The 21,866-nt window shown below is 33.6% G+C and overlaps 1 protein-coding gene across 4 annotated transcripts in view; it reads left to right on the top strand.

Moving 5' to 3' along the window:
* Positions 1-4,784: 4,784 nt before the first annotated feature.
* LOC114291566 (sterol 3-beta-glucosyltransferase UGT80A2) overlaps positions 4,785-21,866 on the top strand; it is a 35,540-nt gene continuing 18,458 nt past the window's right edge. Inside the window, exons 1-5 of one of the 4 annotated variants that reach the window (XM_082883443.1) lie at positions 4,877-5,423; positions 13,394-13,569; positions 14,032-14,098; positions 16,913-17,155; positions 18,684-18,795. In XM_082883443.1, coding sequence (XP_082739569.1) covers positions 14,087-14,098; positions 16,913-17,155; positions 18,684-18,795 — 367 coding nt within the window. In that variant the 5' untranslated portion in view covers positions 4,877-5,423; positions 13,394-13,569; positions 14,032-14,086. Of the gene's footprint in view, positions 5,424-13,393; positions 13,570-14,031; positions 14,099-16,912; positions 17,156-18,683; positions 18,796-21,866 lie in introns of all 4 variants that reach the window. The other 3 variants (XM_082883444.1, XM_028235409.2, XM_082883442.1) reach the window with 3 other exon arrangements.

The following is a 21,866-nucleotide window of genomic DNA, read 5'->3' on the forward strand; positions in this document are numbered from 1 at the left end:
AAAACATTATGATTATTGGATTGACTTAACTTTTTCATGAATGATACATACATAATACCCTATAAAATGAACGGTTCGGATCATTAAAATGGAACTTATGGCTAATTCTATGGACTTGGACATCATAGTCAAGTTTAGATTTAAAGTTACAGAAACCATATTGGATTATTCTTGGAACAGTTTTTGATTTTTTTAAAAATCATTTTCTTTATGAAATATAGCGCACAATCTTGAGATTGTCTTTGGAATCTTTTATTTTTTTTCCAACCATTTGAAAGATAATTTTTATGTTATGGGTATTGTATACAAGTTCAAAAATTAGACCTAATATTTAAGTTTAATGATATGACAATCAATTAAAAAGTGAGCGTATATATCATTTGCTTTATGTTATTTAGGTGTTACCATTTGAATTAGTGACAATAATTTCATTTTACATCAGAAGGAAATAGTTAAAAAATTATCAACAGGACTAAATGTGTCATAATTGACATGTATGATATTTTTCATTAAAATTATCTTTTTAAATATTTTTTATTTTAAAATATTAACAAATATAAATATAAAATTTTAAGCAAAATCTATTTCAGTTCCCTCTAATATGGCTTGATAGCACTTTACTTCACTGTCTTTTAAAAATAACCATATGCCCTCCTTGTAATTTTGGACTAAAATGCAACCATTACACCTTTAAATATAGGGAAAATTTATTTCCACACATACTTTTATCTCTGTGTACATAATTTCTCAATGCAAACTCTTATAAAATTAGGTTTATGTTTTTGTTCTCAGTCCACAACTCACATGTTCCAATTATACCTTAAACTAACATCCTTGTACACACAACTTAAACTATTTGTTCCACAGAGAATCAATGGTGTAGCCCCATTTTTTATTCCACCCATCTTGAAAACATAGCAACATCTTTCACAAGAAAATCTCTCAGCAAATCGTTCCATGAATCTTCAAATTATATAGCAAATTACCTCATTTGATTTCCAGTTACATCATCAAACTAATTCCTTCAATCAACAATCTAGTCAACATCAAAAAAGTCATTAATTGGCATCGACTTGTATCAACATAGATCTTGAAATAATATCGTTTTGTATCAAACTCCATTGAAGACGTACAACTCCATCTATATCTTATTTTTCATAAACTCTTGTTTTTTTTTTTAAGCAATTCGATTTTGCTTATTCGGTATTGGTTATTCGAATGAAAATGTTTATTCAATTTTTAACTTTCGAAATATGTAAAAAAAATTTGGAACTTGGTTTCTTAAATAAATTCTTAAATTCGAAAGTTGAGTTCCGAATCCAAATTCGGAACTTGAATTTCGAATAGAATTAATAATTTCGACAGTTGACATCTGAAAAATGTAACATGTTTCGGCACTGGTTTACTGAATTAAAATCGTGAAAAAAAAAAATTGCACAAAAAAACTTACTTTTTCATTATTGCTTTTGTTTATTATTATTTGAGTATAAATTTCTATTGATTTGCAACTCTTTCATTGCAAAAATTAAGAATTATGATAGATTCTATTGACAAAATGATATAATCATTAGAGAACTAATGAAAAAATTAGGGTTTTTTTTTTTTTTTTAACTTAAAAGGTGTATATTGAGATTTTTTTATTCTTAAAAGATGTGTATAGAGAATTTTTCTATATAATATTATGAATGTTGCTGGATGTCTATTATGATCATTTTTATTTATAATATAATTGTCATTAAATTAATATTTCATTAAGTGTGTGCCCTGAGCTAATTAGATGTGTGAAAATATAATTTCTCCTAAATATAGATGCGAAATGACTATATTACACTCAAATCTTATATTTTTTGTTATTCTCTTTCTCTCTCATTTCTTATATATACACATAATTTATAATGTCTAATATTAATTCAATTAAATCACAACTAATTATAAATTCTTAAATTTCTATTCTAATATTAATTTAATTATATTTTATATCACAATTAAAAATTAATCCTAAATATTTAACTTTTTGATGTAATTACTAACTTGTTAATCTAATTTTAATTTAATTATATTTTAGATCATAATTAATCGTAAATTCTTAATTATTTATTATAATTTTTAACATATTAATCTAATTTTAATTTAATTACATTTTAAATCAATTCGTAATTATTGTTTGTTTTATATTTTATTTAATTATATTTTAAATCAATTCTTAATTATATTTTATATTTTAGATCACTTCTTAATTATATTTTAATTAACATATTAATCTAATTTTAGGTTTGGAGAAAATGAGGGTAAAACTATCTTTTTGTTGTATTAATTTAATTCTAATTTTTTATAAAACAAAACTCACTCTAAAAAATTGTATGTGTAATATACTTTTCGTTAGTTTAGATGAAAAAACTAACGGTAGTACTTTAGTTAAAACTATATGAAGGTGTTTTGACTATATTTGAACGATAGGGAGGTAAAGTAATTTAGTCTCAAATCATAAGGGAGTAAAATGAATTTAGCTATAAATTTTTGATGACCGAGTGTAAGGACCAGCTTACACGCACCTTAACTAATTCTGAAATCCACGCAAACTGTTCCCTCCTTTTGACATAATTATGCTAATCTTCCTTTTACTATGGTTAAAAATCAAAACTAATGTTAATTGTGAATAGACACTGAAATAAACAAAACTAAATACATGTTTTAATAAGAAAATATAACAACATTATTTTTTTATTTATATAACTAATTAATTATTAATAAAAATGATCTAACTATTAAAAAATTTAATATAATTATATCAAAAGTGTAAAATTAACCAATGTGTTTGGTTTCAGCTTTTTGAATTTAGTTTTCTAAAAATTGAGGTCTTGTTTGGTTTGTTTTTGAGAAATAAATTTTTTTAAAATTTTGTTTGGTTTAGTGATTTTGGGAAAAAAAAATTCCAAAATCACTTTCAATCTCTTACACATTAATCAATTACTTTTTCTCTCTTTTCTCTCATTCTTAATCACTTTTCTCTTACACATATCTACTCAACTATAACAAAATATAAAATCATCCAAAACTCCCACATTCCAAAACTATTTCCAAAATATACAACCAAACAAATTCAAAAAATTTCTAAACTCTTTCTCCAAGATTTTTTTTGAAAATTTATCTCCCAAAACCAAACTAAACACACCCTAAGTTTTTTGTTTTTCATTTTTTTTTTGTTTTTAGTTATTTTTTTTAAAATTTTAATTTTTTAAAAAACTTTTTTAGATGCACCTTACTTAGTTATATCTAAAAAATAAAATATTTGTGAAAAAATATTTCAAAAAATTAATAAATACACAAAAATAAGAAAAATATACTGAATTTTTGTATTTTTGTTATATTTTTAGTATTTAGTAATTTTTTAAAGATTTTTTTCATAAAAATTATTCTTTTTAAGTGTATTTATGTTATGTGTGTCTAAAAATTTAAAAAGGATAAATTACACTTACACCCCCTGAGGTTTGGATTTAATACATATCACCCCTTGACGTTTAGGAAATTACACTAACCCCCCTGTTATTGTAATTATTTAGACGGAATGAAGACATTGAACTCATGTACTCTTTTTTTTTTTTGCTTTGCTTTACTCTTTTTTTTTTCCCCTTTCCTTTATTTATTTTTTAATGTAATTTCCTCAATTTTTCTATCAAGAGTTGTTACCTTTTATATAAGTAAGGGAGTTTGTGAAATGAGACTATTAACCACAGAAGTGGAAATATAATTTCCAAAACGTCAAGGGGTGGGTAGTAATCAGACCAAACCTCAAGGGTGTTAATGTAATACCCATTAAAAAATTACTTAAAATATTAAAAAAATTCAATAAAAAATACGAAAAATAAGAAAATATAATTTTTTAAAAAGTATTTTTAAAAAACCCAAACCAAACACAGTAAAAAAAATTTCAAAACTGAGAAGGAGTGGAGTGCAATTTATCCTAATTTTTAATTTACGTTACACCAAACAAACCCTTGTGATGGAATTGTGTCGGCATAAAGCAAGCGCGCCCGATCCATTCCGGTTGATTATTCAATAGTCTTGCTATACCGACATATAGGGGGTTTGGCAAGTTAGATTTTTTATTTTTTATTTTTTGGATAAAATTATAAAATATGTTAAAATAATTAATAAGATAAAATATAACATTAAATTTATAATTATTTTATTTTTTCTCTTACAAATATCACATCTAATTACAAAAAAATTAACTATCTTTTTAAATATAAAAATTTTAACATATTAAAATAGTCAAAAATTAAAATAACTTAATAAAATAACAATTTTTCAAACACTCACATAGTACTCCTTGTTTGGTAAAGTTTTTTTTTTTAAGTTAGTTAAAATTCACAAAAAAGATAAAATAAATTAAAACAATAAGTACGATAAAATATCATATCAAATTCATAATTATTTTATTTTTCTCTTATAAATATCACATCTAATTATAAAAAAAAATCTAATTATATTTCTAAACACAAATTTTTGACCTATTAAAATAGTCAAAAATTAAAATAACTTGTTAAAATAGCAAACTTTGCAAACGAAATCTTAATATTGTGATTGATAGATAAAATGAATAAGTAACATATTTTATTGAATGATTCAAGATATGAAAAATATGATAAATAATGATTAGTTAGAAAATATTAACAAGCGTTATGAGAGTAATGTATGAAAATAATGTTAAAAATTTTAAATTTTTTTTTATCAAATATCTTATTCTCACGTGAATATAAGACCCACGTGATATAAATCCCACCACCATATAAAGCATTTGTCAAAATTTTTAATAAAACTTTTAGATCTCGACCATTTTTAATTCTATAATTCTCCATCCATCCCTCGCTCCCTCATCCAACGGCTACGTGGCGTGAGGATTTTGAAAAATTAGAGGCGTGTCTTCTAACGGTTTATCCTCTCTCTATGCCCTTTCTCGAAGATCAAAAACGGAAACAAATCAAATACTCTCGATCCGTCTATCCATGCCTATGTACATCATCATCATCATCATCTTCATCTTGAGGAATCAAAACAGGACGAGGTTACTTTTCCCTCTTTTCCCATCTGATTGTTTATTGTCTAAGAAAACAGAGAACCTATTCCAAAACCACCTTTCAAGTTTACCGACACACCATCTTCTCTCTCTGTTGTCTCTTTCTATTTCTGGCTCTTTGTACAAGCAAAGTGGGTGAGGCTGATAATGATGGCGGAGACGCCGATGCCGGTGGTGGAGGAGAAAGAGAATCATGATTTGAACCCTAGTTTATCAGCTTCAATGAGTACAAGTTCTAGCGATGTCTCCGTCGATTTTGTTTTACCAATTAAAGTCCATGATGTCACTGATGAATCTTCTTCGGCCATCACTGACTCTCTCAGCCTTCCCCACCACCCAGACACAGGTTCTCATTTTTAATTTTTCCATTATTTTTTTCTTCTTTCAATCATGTTTTGGTCATGAGAAACTAAATTCATTGGAAATTAATGTGAAATCACAAACCAAAAGGAAAAAAAATGATATACTGCCATAATTATTATACAAAGAGAAATACTTACTCGAATTAAATGGGGTGGAATGACCATTCCATCAAAATGTAAAATGTTCATTTCAAAATTTGGTTCGCTAAATTAAAAAAAAAGCATTCTTAGTAGAGTATAAGGGAATGATTGCTATAAAAGAGACTACGGAATTTCATTATGGGGGTGTTTGGTAATAAGCTACTTACGGCTTATTTTAATTTTTGACTATGTTTGGTGCAGCTTCGGCTTGTGATAGCTTACTAGGCAGAAACAATTTAAACAAGTTTATTGGGCAGAAATAATTTAAATAAGTTGAAAAGAACTGATTATTTGGAAGGTGCGTTTGGCTCTTGGTCTATGAAGCACGAATACTTCAAAAAGGGAGACGTATCTGTATCGAATACTTATTGGATACCGATACTCTTTGGATATTGTGGACACGTTTTGGATACTTTTTAATCAATATTTTATTAATTTTGAAGTATCAGATACTCGAAGTCACATATTACTTCGAATACTTTGTTTAGTTCTTTGATAAGAGGAGTATAATGAGAGTTAAAGTAATAAAATTTGTCAAATTGATGAATCCTTATTGTCTCCCTCACTTCTCTCTTACTCTCTCACTCTCTCACGTTTCTTCTCTATGCTTTCATTCTTTTTTTGATGTTGGCATGCAAGAATGTTTAATTTGCATTTGTTTTTGCTTTTAGTTTTGGATGTTTTATGAATGTTTGAAGACTCTTAGCTTAATAGGAATCCCTCTATTTATATATTAATTTACTTTAGGTTTTATTTTCATACATATTACATTATTAAAATTATAAAATATAATTTTTTTTTACGAACGTATCCTTGCCGTACCCGTATCTTACTTTTTCAGATTTTGGCATATCGTCATATCTGTATCCCCATATCTCGTATCTGTGCTTCCTAACTTTTGATTATCAGCTTTTAGCTTATAATAAGCTACACCAAACATGCCCTATTTCTCATTTCAGTGAACCAAACACGTGTCCTGACTATTTTACACAATATATTCTACGCACTGCATGGTGTTAGTCCTACAAGCACAAATGTGAGTGTATATAATAATATTAGGGATCCCTAACATTGTTGTTATACAACATCAGCTTCCATAATGATGCGACAGTCGCATACTCGTAAATTAGGTTAACAATGATGGGCATTGTGATTTTAAATGAAAGTAACACAGTTAGCTATATATATTTTCTGTATAAAATTTCTGTATGTATAGCATACTCAACCAAAAATTATGCATCTACTCATCTAAAGCTTAAGTTGTTAGAGTGAGAGGGAATTTTATTATTTTCGTCTTCAATACGCCTTGTGCGTGTGACCATATTGTCGTTCATAAGCTTGGGCTTCGATGGACACATGTACATAACTATAGTACCAAAATTTGAACTTAAAATAATTTGCATCATCTAAAACAGAGCAATATGGAAAAATAAAACCCATAATGAGATATGAGGCAATGTGAAATTACTTCTATGATGGTAACCCTTAATGAGACATAAGGCAATGTGAAATCACTTGTATGATAGTATTAGTAACCCATAATGAGATAAAAGGCAATGTGAAATTATAATGATACGAAACAACAGAATTGTGAATTTCCAAGTGTGGGACAGTGAGCAAAAATTATAGACTTGATACAAAAGGGTAAAATACTGCTACAGCAAAAATTTGATACTACATTAATGCAAAGGGCTTAGAGCATCCCCAACAGATGCCCTAAAGCTCCTCCTTATCTATTTTAAGGGGTAAGTGGCTCCTTATACACCTGCATCAGCTCCCCTAAATGATCCCCTAAATTAGTTTTTGCTACAGTGACTCCCTAGAAATCCCTTATATATATATATATATATATTTTTTGCTTTGCTTTGTTTAGGGACTGTAGTATACATTTATGATTTTTATTTTTTTAAAATTTATAATTAAAAATTATATTTTAATAAAATAAAGAAAAAAATAGGAAGTTTGTTAATAGAATAGAGAAAAAATAGGGAGCTTGTTGGGGGAAGTAAATGAAAAAGCGATTCCTAAAATAGGAAATGAATTTTTTAATAATATTTTAGGGTAAAATTTAGGTAAACTAGTGGGGATGCTCTTAGAGAAGCCTCTATAATGTTGGGAAACTTCATATACAGAGACTTGAACTTTTGTCTAGCCTTATGGTGCTGAACCAATGCAAAATGTGAAGAGGAGAGAGAATATTGATTTTTTGGTGGTGTCCATTATGACTTTCCAAAGTCAAGTTTCATATTTAGTTAAGTCTATTTTTTATGTTTTCTATAGGTATGTATCTTGGTATTTTACCTTTATCTATATACCGTGATTATTTACTAATTAATTATTGTATTTTTTTTTGGTATGGATTGAGGTAGGTAATCTTGGGAGTCCATATATCAAGGGTTTGCACCCATTCTATTGGCCTGTGGATTTTGATTGTTGGTGTATTGGTTATTAGTGCTGTATGTATATGGCCTTTGCTAGGTTTAAAAGCATTTTGCCGGTCAAAGTTCCAAACTCTTCCATAGGTAGGAGCAGTGAATTTTCAATGACCTTTCTGTTTGTTCTCTTTCAACTCTATAAAGATGATCCCTGATTTTCTTGAGCAGCTATTGATTTACTTAGGGATTATGTGATGCAAAGCTAGTCCTCGGTCGAGGATTTCCAGGAATGATTTCTAGATATTCTTCCTTCTCTTGTTCTTTTCCTTCTTTCTTTAATACTCCCCAAGTGGATTTGTAGGTGTATTAACAAGCAAGCCATAGTTTTTTTGCCTTTTCAACCTAGAAGCCTACCTTTGGATACCAATCTTTTCTTCCCTTACCCAACTAATAAGCCTCTTTCCCAAACACAACATCTGAAGTCAATTGCTGTTGAGAAATTCTTGCAACAAATCGTTTTTAAAATTAAGTAAATTTCAACCACTTTTCATGTGCAAAGCCTAAAGTAGTTCTTCAACCCTTTAAAATTGCAGTCATAATTTAGGAGTTATTTGTAGTTTTTTGAACTGATGTCTTACATCATTTACCAGTTACCAGTTGCTGAATCCATTCAGTTTTGCAAGTAGCTATTGTTCATTGACTGAAGATGGTTAGCTTTTTACTTTGGATTGTTGAATATGTAATTAGAGTATATAGAATCTTTTTATTTTTAGTATTATGTATATAATCTGTGACCGTGCCAATCACTGATTTAGTGCCTTGTTTATACCGTTTCCTAAATTGTATCATGAATCTATTATATGTACATGACCTCTACCTCATTCATTGGTAAGCCAAGTCATTCTTTTCGACCTTTTTGGTATTAGAGCCAAAGCACAAAAACCCTAGTCCTCTGCCCAGCCACCATTGATAGTGATGAGCATTGTCAGTGTTTGGTTCAGCCCACCACTAGGAATGGCAACGGGCTCGGGTTGGGGTTAGGGCTGGGGCTGGGCTGGAGATTACACTCCCTGTCCCCGATCCTCGAAGGTATAAAATTTCCCGCCCACGCCCCCGATCCCCGGCAGGGAACCCATCACCCCCCCGCCCCCTAATGGGGATCAGGTTTCCCCGACCCCAAAAAATCCCTGACCCTTTTTAAAATTTTTTTTTTTGCATACCTCATTTTTTTTTTAGGCAAATAAAAATAATATATATAAAAGCATAATCTAGAAATTTCCAAACATAAACATCCAAATAACAATAACATGACAAACAAGATACAAAACAACACTCACACCACAACAATAAAAAAAAAATTAAAAAAAAATTCCAAACAACCCCCCCTTTTGCTTAAAAAAAAAAAAAAAAAAAACACCACTTGTGAAATTTATAAAGTAGCATGCACAACCAACATTATTAGCTAAGTTAACTTCTAAAATCAATAGGCATCTCTCAAAGATATTCCATTGGCCCATCCTCTCAAAATAACCCATGCAAAATAATATCTTGATTCTCAAATGTCTAACCCCCCCTTCCAAAAAAAAAAAAAAAAAAAACCAAAAATAAATAAATAGTATCATTAGAGAAACACAAATATATATATATATAGAGGCGTATAATAGTAATTTCAATGCAGGGCAGAAACGGGAACGGGGATGGGGTCGGGGCTAGGGCCAAGGCCAGGGGCAGACCAGGGGAACCTATCACCGTCCCCAACCCGAAAATTGTCGGGGATTCATTTTCGAATACCATCCCTAGCCCATCGGGGATATTTTTTGGAGAAAAACTGTTCTAATTGGGTTCGGGGGGGGCGGGTCCCTGTTGGGTTGGGTTCAAATTGCCATCCCTACCCGCCACTACTCCAGTGACTCCTATCTTATTTGACTAAATGGCTCTTGACGCAAACTTTGGTTCTCGGGGTTCTACTAGTTCAATTATCTGTCATCATTGTGGGCTCCTAGTCATGTCAAGGCTCGCTTCTTCAAACTTCATCCTGAGTTAAGGTAACGATATTCTCGCCCTCATGGATCTGGCACACCTCGCACTGCTGCTTTAGTGGAGACTTCTCATGCTTTTGGGTCTTCGAGTATTCTTATTTTACAGTAGTTACAGGTTCAGATTGGCTAGCTTCAGACTCAGCTTGGGACTTTGACCACTAGTTATTCTGGCCTATCATCCTCCACTACTACTACTACTCTTGCTATAGGTACTTCTACTATTTTTCATGTTCGGTCTGCTAGTCCCTCATGGGTTTTGGATTCTGGGGCTAATAATCATATGACGGGTGAATTTTCTTATCTTTCATCTCCAGTTCCTATTACTATAGACAAATATGTTTGTCTTACTGATGGGTTTTTATTCTCAGTTCGTCATAAGGGTCAGGTATCTTTATCTCTTAATATTACTCTATCCTCTGTTTTGCATATTTCTAATTTTGCAAATAATCTACTATCTGTTAGTCGGCTTGCCAAGTCCTTCAATTGTGTTGTTATTTTCTTACCTTCTTTGTGTCTATTACATGACCTGAGTTCGAAGAGGGTTTTTGATAGGAGATATGACCACGATGGACTTTACTACTTTAGGGATCCATCGGCCCAACCTCCTTCTACTTCAGTTAGTTTTCAAGCATCTGTTTTGCCTACTTCTATATCTTGTGTTTTTAATGTTCAAATTTTAGAATTGTGACATGCACGTATAGGTCATGTCAATTTTCAATATTTATGTCAATTTTTTTCTTTATTAAATAAAACTTGTAAAGATTATAAGTTTCATATTGTGGCTTACAAATTATCTAAACATATTCATACCAGTTACATACCTCATTTGGCTCGTGCCCTTGGTGCTTTTGACCTTATACATTTCGATGTTTGGGATCCATCTCCTCTTATTGCTTTTTCTGGACATAGATATTATGTCACCTTTTTTGATGACCACACTAGATGCACTTGGGTGTATTTGCTCCGTTGTAAGTCTGACGTGTTTTCCATTTTTGTTCAGTTTTTGCAAATGGTTAAGACTTAGTTTCGTACAATTGTTAGGAATATCCATTCTGATAATGGTGGGGAATATATTTCCAATGCTTTTCGTTGCCATTTTTGTCAGACTAGTATTCTTCAACAACTAACATGTCCACGGGCTCTTAAGCAAAATAGTGTTGCTAAATGTAAAAATCGTCATACTATGTCTGTTGTGAGGTGTCTCTTTCGTGATAAGAGTGTTCCTAAGTCCTATTGGTATATGACTGTCTTCATTGCTGTCTATCTTATTAATAGGACCCCTGGGTGTGTGTTGCAAGGTCTTACCTCGTTTCATATTCTTATGCCCCACACTACTCTATTTTCTCTCCTACCCCGTGTCTTTGGGTGTACCTGTTTTGTTCAAGATTGGAGTCCCGCTCGTACGAAGTTAGATGACACGTCTTTTCGTTACGTCTTTTTGGGGTATTCTTTCATGTCAAAAGGGTATAGGTGTTTTGATCCTGTGTCTCATCACTTCTACCATGCTTTGGATGTTATTTTTTGTGAAGATCTCCTATTTTTTGGTACTAACCCTCCTTTGCAGGCTTCCACTCCTGTTACTTCTAGTGTTCACCCTATTCCTATTTTGGACGAGGTTAAAAATGAGGTTGTCCCCCCTTCTCATTCTCCACTTTCAACTCCTTTCTCCCCCATTGTAGGTATACTCTTATCGCCCTCGCTTTCAGCTCTCCCCTGCCGCCTCTCCGGTAGTGTGTTGATTGTGCAAGCCTTTGTATGGCTTGAAACAGTCTCCACGAGCTTGGTTTAGTCATTTCAGTTTTGTCATCATCTCCATGGGGTTTGTTCAGTGCTACTCAGACCATACTTGGTTCATCTGTTGTAATTCAGCCGGTCAGTGTATAGTCTTGTTGGTTTATGTGGATGATATTATTCTCGCAGGTGATGATTCTGTAGGTATTGATCTAGTAAAAAGAGATTTGGGACACACACCTTTAATATTAAGGATTTGGGGAGTCTCAAGTATTTTCTTGAAATTGAGGTGGCTCACTCACGGTAGGGGATTTCCTTATCTCAGAGAAAGTACACTCTTACTTACTTCAAGATACTGGCATGTTAGGGTGTAAACCTACTTCTACTCCTATGGATCCCAATGTCAAGCTTACATCAGAGTCTGGTGAGTTGCTAGAGGACCCAAGTATGTATCACTGTCTTGTTGGGCGTCTAATTTATTTGACCACCACTAGACCTAACTTGACATTTGTGATTAATGTTGTTAGTCAATTCATGCATGCACCTTGTGCAGAACATCTTGATGCAGTTCATCACATTTTGAGAAATTTGAAGACCTCTCTTGGCTTGGGATTATTCTTTACAGCCACTCCTCAATCTAGGCTCTCTTGTTTCACTGATGCTAACTAGGCAGGATCTGAAACTGATCGGTGTTCTACTTCTAACTTTTTACTTTCTATGGTGACCATCTTATATCATGGAAGAATAAGAAGCAGACAGTTGTTTTTAGATCTTCTGTCGAAGCTGAGTATCGAGCTATGGCACAGGGAACATGTGAGATTCTATGGCTTCATTTGTTTTGTGACAACAAGTTTGCTATTATGCTGCCCTCTAATTCTGTCATTCATGAGTGTACTAAGCATATAGAGGTTGATATTTATTTCATTCAAGAAAAGGTTCGGACTAGTATTGTGAGTCCATCCTTTGTCTCTTCCTTTCAGCAGTTAACAGATATGTTAACAAAGTCTGTAGGACTGACATTGCTCTAGTCATCAATTGGTAAGCTGCGGTTGTTGAATATCTTCGCACTAGCTTGAGGGGGAGTGTTGAATATAGGAATTAGTTTTAGTTTTAGTATTGTGTCAATCACTAATTTAGTATCTTGTTTATATTGTTTCATAAATTGAATCATGAATTTATTATATATACATGGCCTCTACTTCATTCATTGGTAAGTCAAATCATTCTTTTCATCCTTTTTGGATCACTTTGAAGACTGGTTCTTTAAAATCTACGGTTGCTTGTCTTTCTCCTGTTTCTATTGTAAATTTGTGCATTACAAACATAACTAATAGCTTCATGATCCTGTGATACTAATTTGATTGAATTGCTTGCTAGTTCTGTGTTATTACTGTTAACTTGTAGTTTTCAACTTGGGACTAGGGCGATATGTTATACCTGTTGATATGAATGTAAGTATTATTTTCTATAGGTCTGTATTGAATTGAGTTGGTCATATTCTAGCCTATATTGAAGTTTTCAGTTCATTCTCTTGCACATCTATCATTAGCAAATGTATTTAGTTTGCATTTATTCTTTTGCATTAGCAGTTAAGAGTAGAATTTGTTTCCCTTCTTCTTCTTCTTCAGTATTCATTTGCTATTCTATTTCCAAATCTGCTTTGCTCAGGATTACTTGACAGGACTTTGCCTAGACCGAACATTGTGGATGTGGAAAGATCAACTGCAGATAAATCAGAGTTGGCCTCCAGTCAGCTTACTAAAACTGGGGGACGTCGACAAGACAAGAATTCTGGTGTATTGGCAGCTAAACTTTTTGATGACAAAATTCCTCTTAAAAAGAAGGTCAAGTATATCACAGATAATTTTACCATAATGCTTATTAAAAAAAAAAATTCACTTCAATTTAGATTACAATTACATTTTTTTTTTACCTCTCCATCTCTTATTTTTCCCCCCCCCATCTTGTTATTCATATGGATTGATTTTTATTTTTTTTTAATTGTATAATGGTGATATTTGATTCTTGGATGTGCTTCTCATGTTATTTTACATTAATGTTCGATTGAGAGTGGGTTTGACAATCACCTTTAATTTAGTATTGTGCTCTTTTTCAATTAAGTCTTTAAAAGTTGTACCATAATTTTCGATCAAAAAATACAGCAGTTCGAAGAGAACACGTCAAGGGCAGGTATTAGGAGTAGCATGCTATGTAAGATGATGGACTGATTCATCCTTTTGTCTTCCTTGCCCTTGAACTGTGAGCAAATCTCTGGAGTTATTTTTTTTCTTCTTCTTGCTTTCCAGATAAGTGGTTTATTGAGCAATACCAACTAGGCATTGACTACACAAGGACCACGTTATGCCATTTAAGGTAACTTGAACTGTGACTGATATAGTTTGCTAAATGCTTAAGCACTTAAGATATGAAAGTTTATTTCAGTTATAATAAAGAAGAACGATTGGGCATGTGTTCTGGGTTGAAGTATGAGAGAGAGAGAGAGAGCATTTTATTTTATTTATTTTTTTGGTCAAGGATTTCAGATAATGATGTGGTGAGGTATCCAAACATTTCGGGGGTGATAATATGTTGTGCTCATTGCCTGTTATTTGATTAATCGTATGCCATCAATTGTTTTGAATAATCTATTTTTTCTCTTTATATCTTGACCTTTCACCATTTCCACTCCCTCATATTTTCAGTTGTGTGGCTTTTTTTTTGATATCCTTGATCCTGGTCAGAATGTGTTATCTCCCTGGGCTTGCAAGTGTTTCTTTTTAGAGTACTCGTTTACACAGATAGGTTATCGATTTATCTTCTCAAGTCTCGTTGTTACCTTGTTAGTGTTGATGTTACCTTTTTTGAGTCCACATCCTTTTTTTCTTCACCTGGGCAATAATCGTTTTCTAATCTCATTTTTTGTCATGAGGAGTCTTCTTTTCCCTCTCCCACTATTTTGGTGCATTTTGCATCACTCCGGTATTTCTCTTCCACTCTTGTGCTATCTTTGGCTTTGTCTCCACCTCCTTTGCAGGTTTATCAGCACTCTCAAGATCGGCGTGTCATTTCTTATGGTCTGGATGTACCATCTCTATAAGAGGTTTTGCTCCTTCCTCTTCCATTTCGGATTCTGTTGATTTGCCTATTGCTTTGCGGCGGGATAAATGTACTTGCACTCAACATCCTATCGCCCATTTTTCCCCTTATACTCGTGCTTCACTTTGCTTATATTCCTTTGTTCAAAACTTGTTCTCTATTTCTATTCCCTCATTTTATAAGCAGTAAATTTCTGTGCTTGGATGGGAACATGCTATGGATGAGGAAATGAGTGCCTTTCTCAAGAATCAGACTTGGGTCCTCTTCCTCATGGCAAACAAATTGTGGGATGTTGTTGGGGTTATACTATTAAGTATTTTCCTGATGGTTTTGTTAAGTCTCTTAAGGCACGACTGCTTGCTAAGGGTACATAGACATATGGTGTTGATTATTTGAATACATTCTCCTTTGTGGACGGTCTTAACTCTGTTTGGATTCTATTTTTTGTTGTATTATTCGTTCTTGACCCTTATACCAGCTTGATATAAAAAGTGCATTGAGGTTGCTCGTTTTTCACAATGCATCTCTTTATCTCATAGGAAATATGTGCTTGATCTCCTTTGTGAGAATGGTCTCTTGGATGCTCGGTCCCGTGGATTCAATTATTAAGCTTGACGGGTGATCAAGGGGAATTATTTTCTAATATAGGTCATTACTGCTATTTGGTTAGGAAGTTGATTTATCTCACTGTCACTCGTTTAGACTTTACTTATGTTGTTTGTGTGGTCATCCAATATATGTACACTCCTTGTTGTCCTCATTTTGAAGCTGTTTGTTGTATCTTGCTTTACCATAAGAATGCACCTAGTTGGGACTGCTGTATCAACCTTTGACTTCCTTGTCTGTGACTGGATAAAATCTACTCGAAATAGAAAGGAAAAGAGACATATAAGAGGAAAGCAGTCAGTCTGTTCACTCCTTCCCACTAGAGTAGACAATGAATGGTCTGGAAGTTCCTACTAATTGATGTTCTATTTCTGGCTATTGTACCTTTGTCAGAGGTAACTTTGTTACTTGGCACAAAGTATGACCTCCACGTAATAGAAAAAATTACCCGCCTATCTTCCTACGACTATTAGTAGAGGGATGACCTTAAGGAGGGACACTAGTCCCCCCTCAAAACATAGAGGAATGTAAGTTAGGGATGGATGGCAAATGAGAGGTAAGCTAATTAGAGCCACTTCTGAGCAGGTATTTTTCTGCACCATTTTGAGGCAATAAGAATCATTGAATCAACATCAGGCGAGTGTCCTTAGGGGTTCCTAAGGGTGTACTTTTGGCTCATAAGAGAGAGAGAGAGAGAGAGAGAGAGAGAGAGCCACACTTCCAGGACACACAAAATTGTCGGTAATAGAGCTATGGCTTATATTGTTTCTGAGATGTTATTGGTTCACTCTCTTCTATATAGTTTGGTATTGATGTTCCAACTCCTGGTGCGTGTGTTGTGACTATCAAGCTACTATTTTGATTGCTAATAATCTTGTTTTTCATGAGCTAACCAAATATATTGAGATTAATTGTCATTTTTTTCGGGTTTTATTATTACAGAAATAGATTGTGACGGCTTATGTTCGTTTTGATGATCAGTTAGGTGATATTCTCACAAAACTGTTAACTCAGTCATCTTTTCAACGTTCGTTTCCTAAGCTGGGTATTTTTTTATCTATATGCTTGAGTTTGAGGGGGAGTGTTTGAATAATAGAGTATTTTATGTTATATTTTGATTATGTTATATTGAGGGTACTTTTTGTCATATTGTCCTATTTTATTGTTTTAATTTTAATATAAATATCTGCTAAGATGGAGGGTTTGTTATACACCCAAAACCTATTTGTCTAATTTTCTTCACTTCACTTCTTTTTTTTTTCTCTCTTTCTCGTCTAATTGTGTCCCTAATTTTTTGGACTTTCCAGTTCAACTGCTTCCATGTTTTTATTTTCAGGGATTTTATGTGTTGGTGATAATTTTACTTTGGTTGTTTTGATTGTTTTCGTGGGTTGACCTAATATCTTATAGAAATTTCTAGTCGATTAGTTCATGTTTTCTTTTAATCAGTTGTCTCAGATTCATAATTGGCCATTAAACATGCAGCTCAAGTGGGTGAATCGACTTGCTACGGTTCAAAATGATGGAACTGTGCAGTTTGAAGTTCCAGGAGATATTAAACCCCAAAGCCTTGATTTTGGAACTGGAGTTGTTTATAATGGAACTACTACTGATGAACCTGTTGATGCAATAGTCATTCCAGATCTACCTCCACTGCAAATTGTTATGCTTATTGTTGGAACACGGGGGGATGTACAGCCATTTGTTGCCATTGGCAAACGTTTACAGGTTAAACATGTTTTACTGTTTGGAGAAGCATGGTTATATATGTTCATATACATATATATTCTATTTTCTATTTATTTCCTTAGAATGTTTCACTTTGAGAATCAGTATAGGTTGTTTATGTGATGGAAGATGATCACATCACTGTATTTAAAAGGATATCTTCATTCCCGTTGTTCCTTGATTTTTTACTTCATTGATATTTGGGTTTGTTCATACACACATGGATGTTGGAAACACCTTTTTTTGAAGAAAAAAAAATGGAAAACAGAAATTCATTGAGCCATTTAAAGAGAAACGTGGGGAAGGACATGGAGTCCTCTTTAGAAGAGATTGAACATTTAAATGATGACCTGGCCATCTCAAGATTAAAGAGGATAAATGGCTCTTCTATAGATGTGGCAGCACACACTCTGGAAGACTGGAAGTCATAATATTCATTAGCAAACCCGTAGATATAATAAATGGAAGAAACTATCACTTATCAATGTTCATACTTTCTCACAAACCCTATGCAACTACTTCCAGAAGCCTATGGACTTCTTTTTCACTCGACCCAGATGAAACCCAAGTGTCTCTTTCTGAATCAATGTTATTCCATCTTCTTACATGGCCTTTTCCAAGACCCATCGGCAATGCTGTAAGCTCAGCGTGGCATAATCTCCAGCAGATAGTATAGAGAAGTTAAACAAGGTATTATCAACATAATTTCTAGGAGTAGTATAAGTACTTCATCTTCTAAATCTGTTGTGGTTTACTAGGGTTAGATAAGTTGAATTTTGTAATTAAGGCAATAAGGTTGAATATGGAGAGAAAATGAGAAAGGAAAGAGAAAAGAAACAACACAAAGGTTTAATGTGGTTTGGCCAATATTAGCCTGCATCTACACACACACAAAGCCCTAGGGGGCTACATCTTTCATTCACTTAACTTTATACTCTTGTTTACATGATACACCATATATATAAAGTAGGAGATACAATCAAATCCCTTTAGTTTAGGAATTGAAATAAATCAAAGATACAAAAAAATCATAATAAGCACAAATCATGGAATCTTCATATATTCTAATATCTTCTATATATTCTGATATCTTTGACAATATAATCTTATCTCCAATAAGATAGAGCAAAGTTTTGGGCATAATACAGGGGCTGTTGGTGTAGTCCAGCTCACACATTTATTTTTGCACATTGTTGTCATTGGGTTTGCATCTTCTATAAAGTATATTTAAAGATATGTACTGTAGCACTTTGTCATTTTTTTCCAAGAGCCATTATAGCATAATCAATGTTGGATGCTTCAAGATGGCATTTCAATTCCAAGCATGAATTGGAAAACTAGTACTTGCATATCTGTAATCTCTTTGTTGCTACAGATTTTGTCAAATGTTGATGTAAATTCATTGAATCTCAAGGATGGTTCATTGTGTTAAATGCATGCAGATTAACCATATGTCATTCGTGGTTGCACAATTCAAAACCATATTTTTTCAGCAATATGAGATATTAGAAATGGATATTTCTTGCAGGAATTTGGTCATAGGGTGCGACTAGCGACTCACTCTAATTTCAAGGAGTTTGTGTTGGCTGCTGGATTGGAATTTTTTCCTCTTGGTGGAGATCCAAAAGTTCTTGCTGGTTGTAAGTAATCTGAGCAGATCTAATTTCATACTCTCAACATCATTCTTAAAGCCTTGATAACAAGAGCCTGTTATCTGGTCATTCCATTTTATATTAGCCTGAAAAACTATAGACTTCTTTGCACAGTTATCTAGGAACAACAAAACTCTTATCATTTATGGAGCTCCAAAGAAGGGGTGAGATTCTTTAAATTGTTAGGAAAGGATGTGTACAACTTAAATTTTTTGGTCTTTGAAATAAATGGGCTCCAGATGTAATGTTTGTGGAAGCTCTCAGAAATTTTGCTACGTTTTGCATCTCAAGAATGAAAGGGAATAATTTACTACTGATAAATTTTGTAACAAAGTTTGTTTTGATCGCTGAATCATTTTGGAGATAATGCTAATGCATTTTGCCTATATTTTCTTTTTCACAATATGAATACGAATATGATGTATGTATAGTGAAGCGTGAAGTCAGAAGGGTTGTCTCCATTTTTTTCTGTATATGCTTTAAGCTTGTGGTCTAAGATTTTGCCTCTAAATATTGATGTTACAAAAAATAATATTTCAACCTCAAGTTTTTTTTTTAATTACACTTGCCAAATTGTGATATTACATCGTTCAATACTTAATGCAAACATGCATTGCTGTATTGAATGAAGACAGATGACATGGTTCTGATCATTTTTACTGCATGGCATACACAAAATCGACAATAGAAAAAGTACAATAATAAGTAAATTGTAACCAGCTGTGGCAAGAATATAGTTATGTCAAAATTACTTACGGGAGGTTATGGTGTAGGAAGTTTTTACCATGAACCTACTCCCCTATATATACACTGCAATCACATTGTACAATTTGAAGACCAGTGATTGGTCTACAGCTGCTATTCAATTAATTGCTGCGGAATGTTAAGTCCAAGCCTGATACCTGTGCATATAATCTTTTGCTTCAAGAAAGTTTTTCATATTTTTTTTTATTTTGTTATTCTTTTCTTGGCAGGCCCATGATATAAGCAATATATATATTTAAAATTTTTATTATCAAACTAAACCAAACTAAGCCTTTTGTCTTAAATTTTTGTTGTTTTTCTTTTTGTTTGTTCATGCCCTTTGAACTGTTTCCACGTGATCAAGGTTGCATTTTGTTGGAATAGGAAATAATTGGTTGTATTCTTATTCGATCCTTTTTTGATTACTCAAACTATACCTGTAATTGCTCAATTATCTATATAAAAGGAAATGAAGTCTAATTCATTTCCTAACTCTTGCTCTTCTTTAAAACAACATGGTATCAGAGAGCCTAAGCCCTAGCCCATACTTTATTCTTGTCTGCCGGCAACTCTATCTTCCCCAGGAGCCTAGTCGGCCATAGTAGCCTCTCACCCAGACCATCGTCTGTCATCCCACAGTCCATCCAGGCCATCGTTAGTCACCTAGGGGGTCTATCGGCACTCTAGGGCCTCACCCAGGCCATCGTAAGGCACCCTAGGGCTTGTAGACAGCCCCTCTGGCTTCCTTGGCTTCTATCGGCATCTCCTAGGCTACTGTCGACTCTCTCTCGACTATCGACTCTCTCTCGCAGTGTCGTCTCTCCCGATTGTTGTCTCTCTCTCTCTCTTTTCTTATAAAGTTATAACGGTTAGTTAGTTAAAAAAAAACAAAACAAAAAAAAGAAAAAAAAAAAGAAAAAAAAATGATGCTATGTTAAAAAAAAAAATTATTCTTTTGCTGATCTCTTTGTGGTCATAGTGTTTACTATTCCTCCACCATCTTCCGAGTTTGTGATTGGCACTGAGTTTGAGGGTTACTTAGTAGAATATTCATGGCATATTTCACTAGTGAGTCCACAATCTCTCAGCCACCTAAGAGCGAGAGCTCCGTTATCCCTTCTACTATGATTGATAATCTCAATCCTGGCTTTAAAATCACCATTTCTCTATTCAATGGTCAGAACTATCTAGCGTGGTCGCAGAGTCTGACTATTTTCTTGAAGAGCAGAGGGAAGATGGGGTATGTTGATGGCAGAATCCAGGCACCCCTCACCACAGACCCGAGTTATGATCAGTGGGAGATCACCAACTCCCTTATTATGGGTTGGTTGATTCATTCTATGGTCCCGAAGATTGAGACGGCTATCTCTTTATGGACATTGCACAAGATATTTGGGAGGCCCTGACTACCACTTACTCCCGAAAAGGGAACTTCTCACAGGCTTTCGAGTTACATCGCTCCATTGAAAGGTCGATACAAGGTGATATGACGATCCTCCAATATTTTATCTTCCTTAGCAATGGGTGGAAGCAACTTGATCACCTTCAGGATTACAAGCCTGTCTGTCCTATTGATTCTACTGGTTACCGGACATTTGTGGTGCAAGAGAGGGTCTTCAAGTTCTTGGAAGGCCTTATGTGGAGTATGATCCGGTTTGAAGTAGAGTACTTGGCATGGATGTGCTTCCTTCTCTCCAAGAAGCCTTTGCTTTTGTAGAAATTTAATGTATAAAGAGAAATGATTGTATTATTGATTGATGTAATGTTGATGTATTACAAGATTGATTAATTACAATTCCTATACAATCTATATATAGAAGAAAATGTGGTAGTAGGTGTAGTGGAGGTGATAGTGGGTTAGGTGAAGTGGAGTGTGTGGTGAAGTGGAGATAGGTGAAGTGGAGTGTGTAGTGGAGTAGGTGAAGGTAAAGATGGGAAATTCTAACAGCCCCCCGCAAACTCAAGGAGGAGAGAAACTAACCAACTTGAGTTTGGAGAGAGTAACAAAACAAGAAAATACATAAAAATAAAAAAGGATAGGAGACACTGTATGGTCGTGTCAGACCGTTGGTGAAGACACTGTATGGGGTGTCATAACGTTATAGAGGACACTGTATGGTGGTGTCAGACCGATGTAGAGGACAGTTTATGGGGTCATGTCGGACCGTTGTAGAAGACAGTTTATGGGGTCATGTCGGACCGTTGTAGAAGACAGTTTATGGGGTCATGTCGGACCGTTGTAGAAGACAGTTTATGGGGTCATGTCGGACCGTTTGTAGAAGACAGTTTATGGGGTCATGTCGGACCGTTGTAGA

Source organism: Camellia sinensis, chromosome 8, assembly GCF_055761805.1.
Source record: "Camellia sinensis isolate YWXY chromosome 8, ASM5576180v1, whole genome shotgun sequence".
Lineage (NCBI taxonomy): Eukaryota > Viridiplantae > Streptophyta > Magnoliopsida > Ericales > Theaceae > Camellia > Camellia sinensis.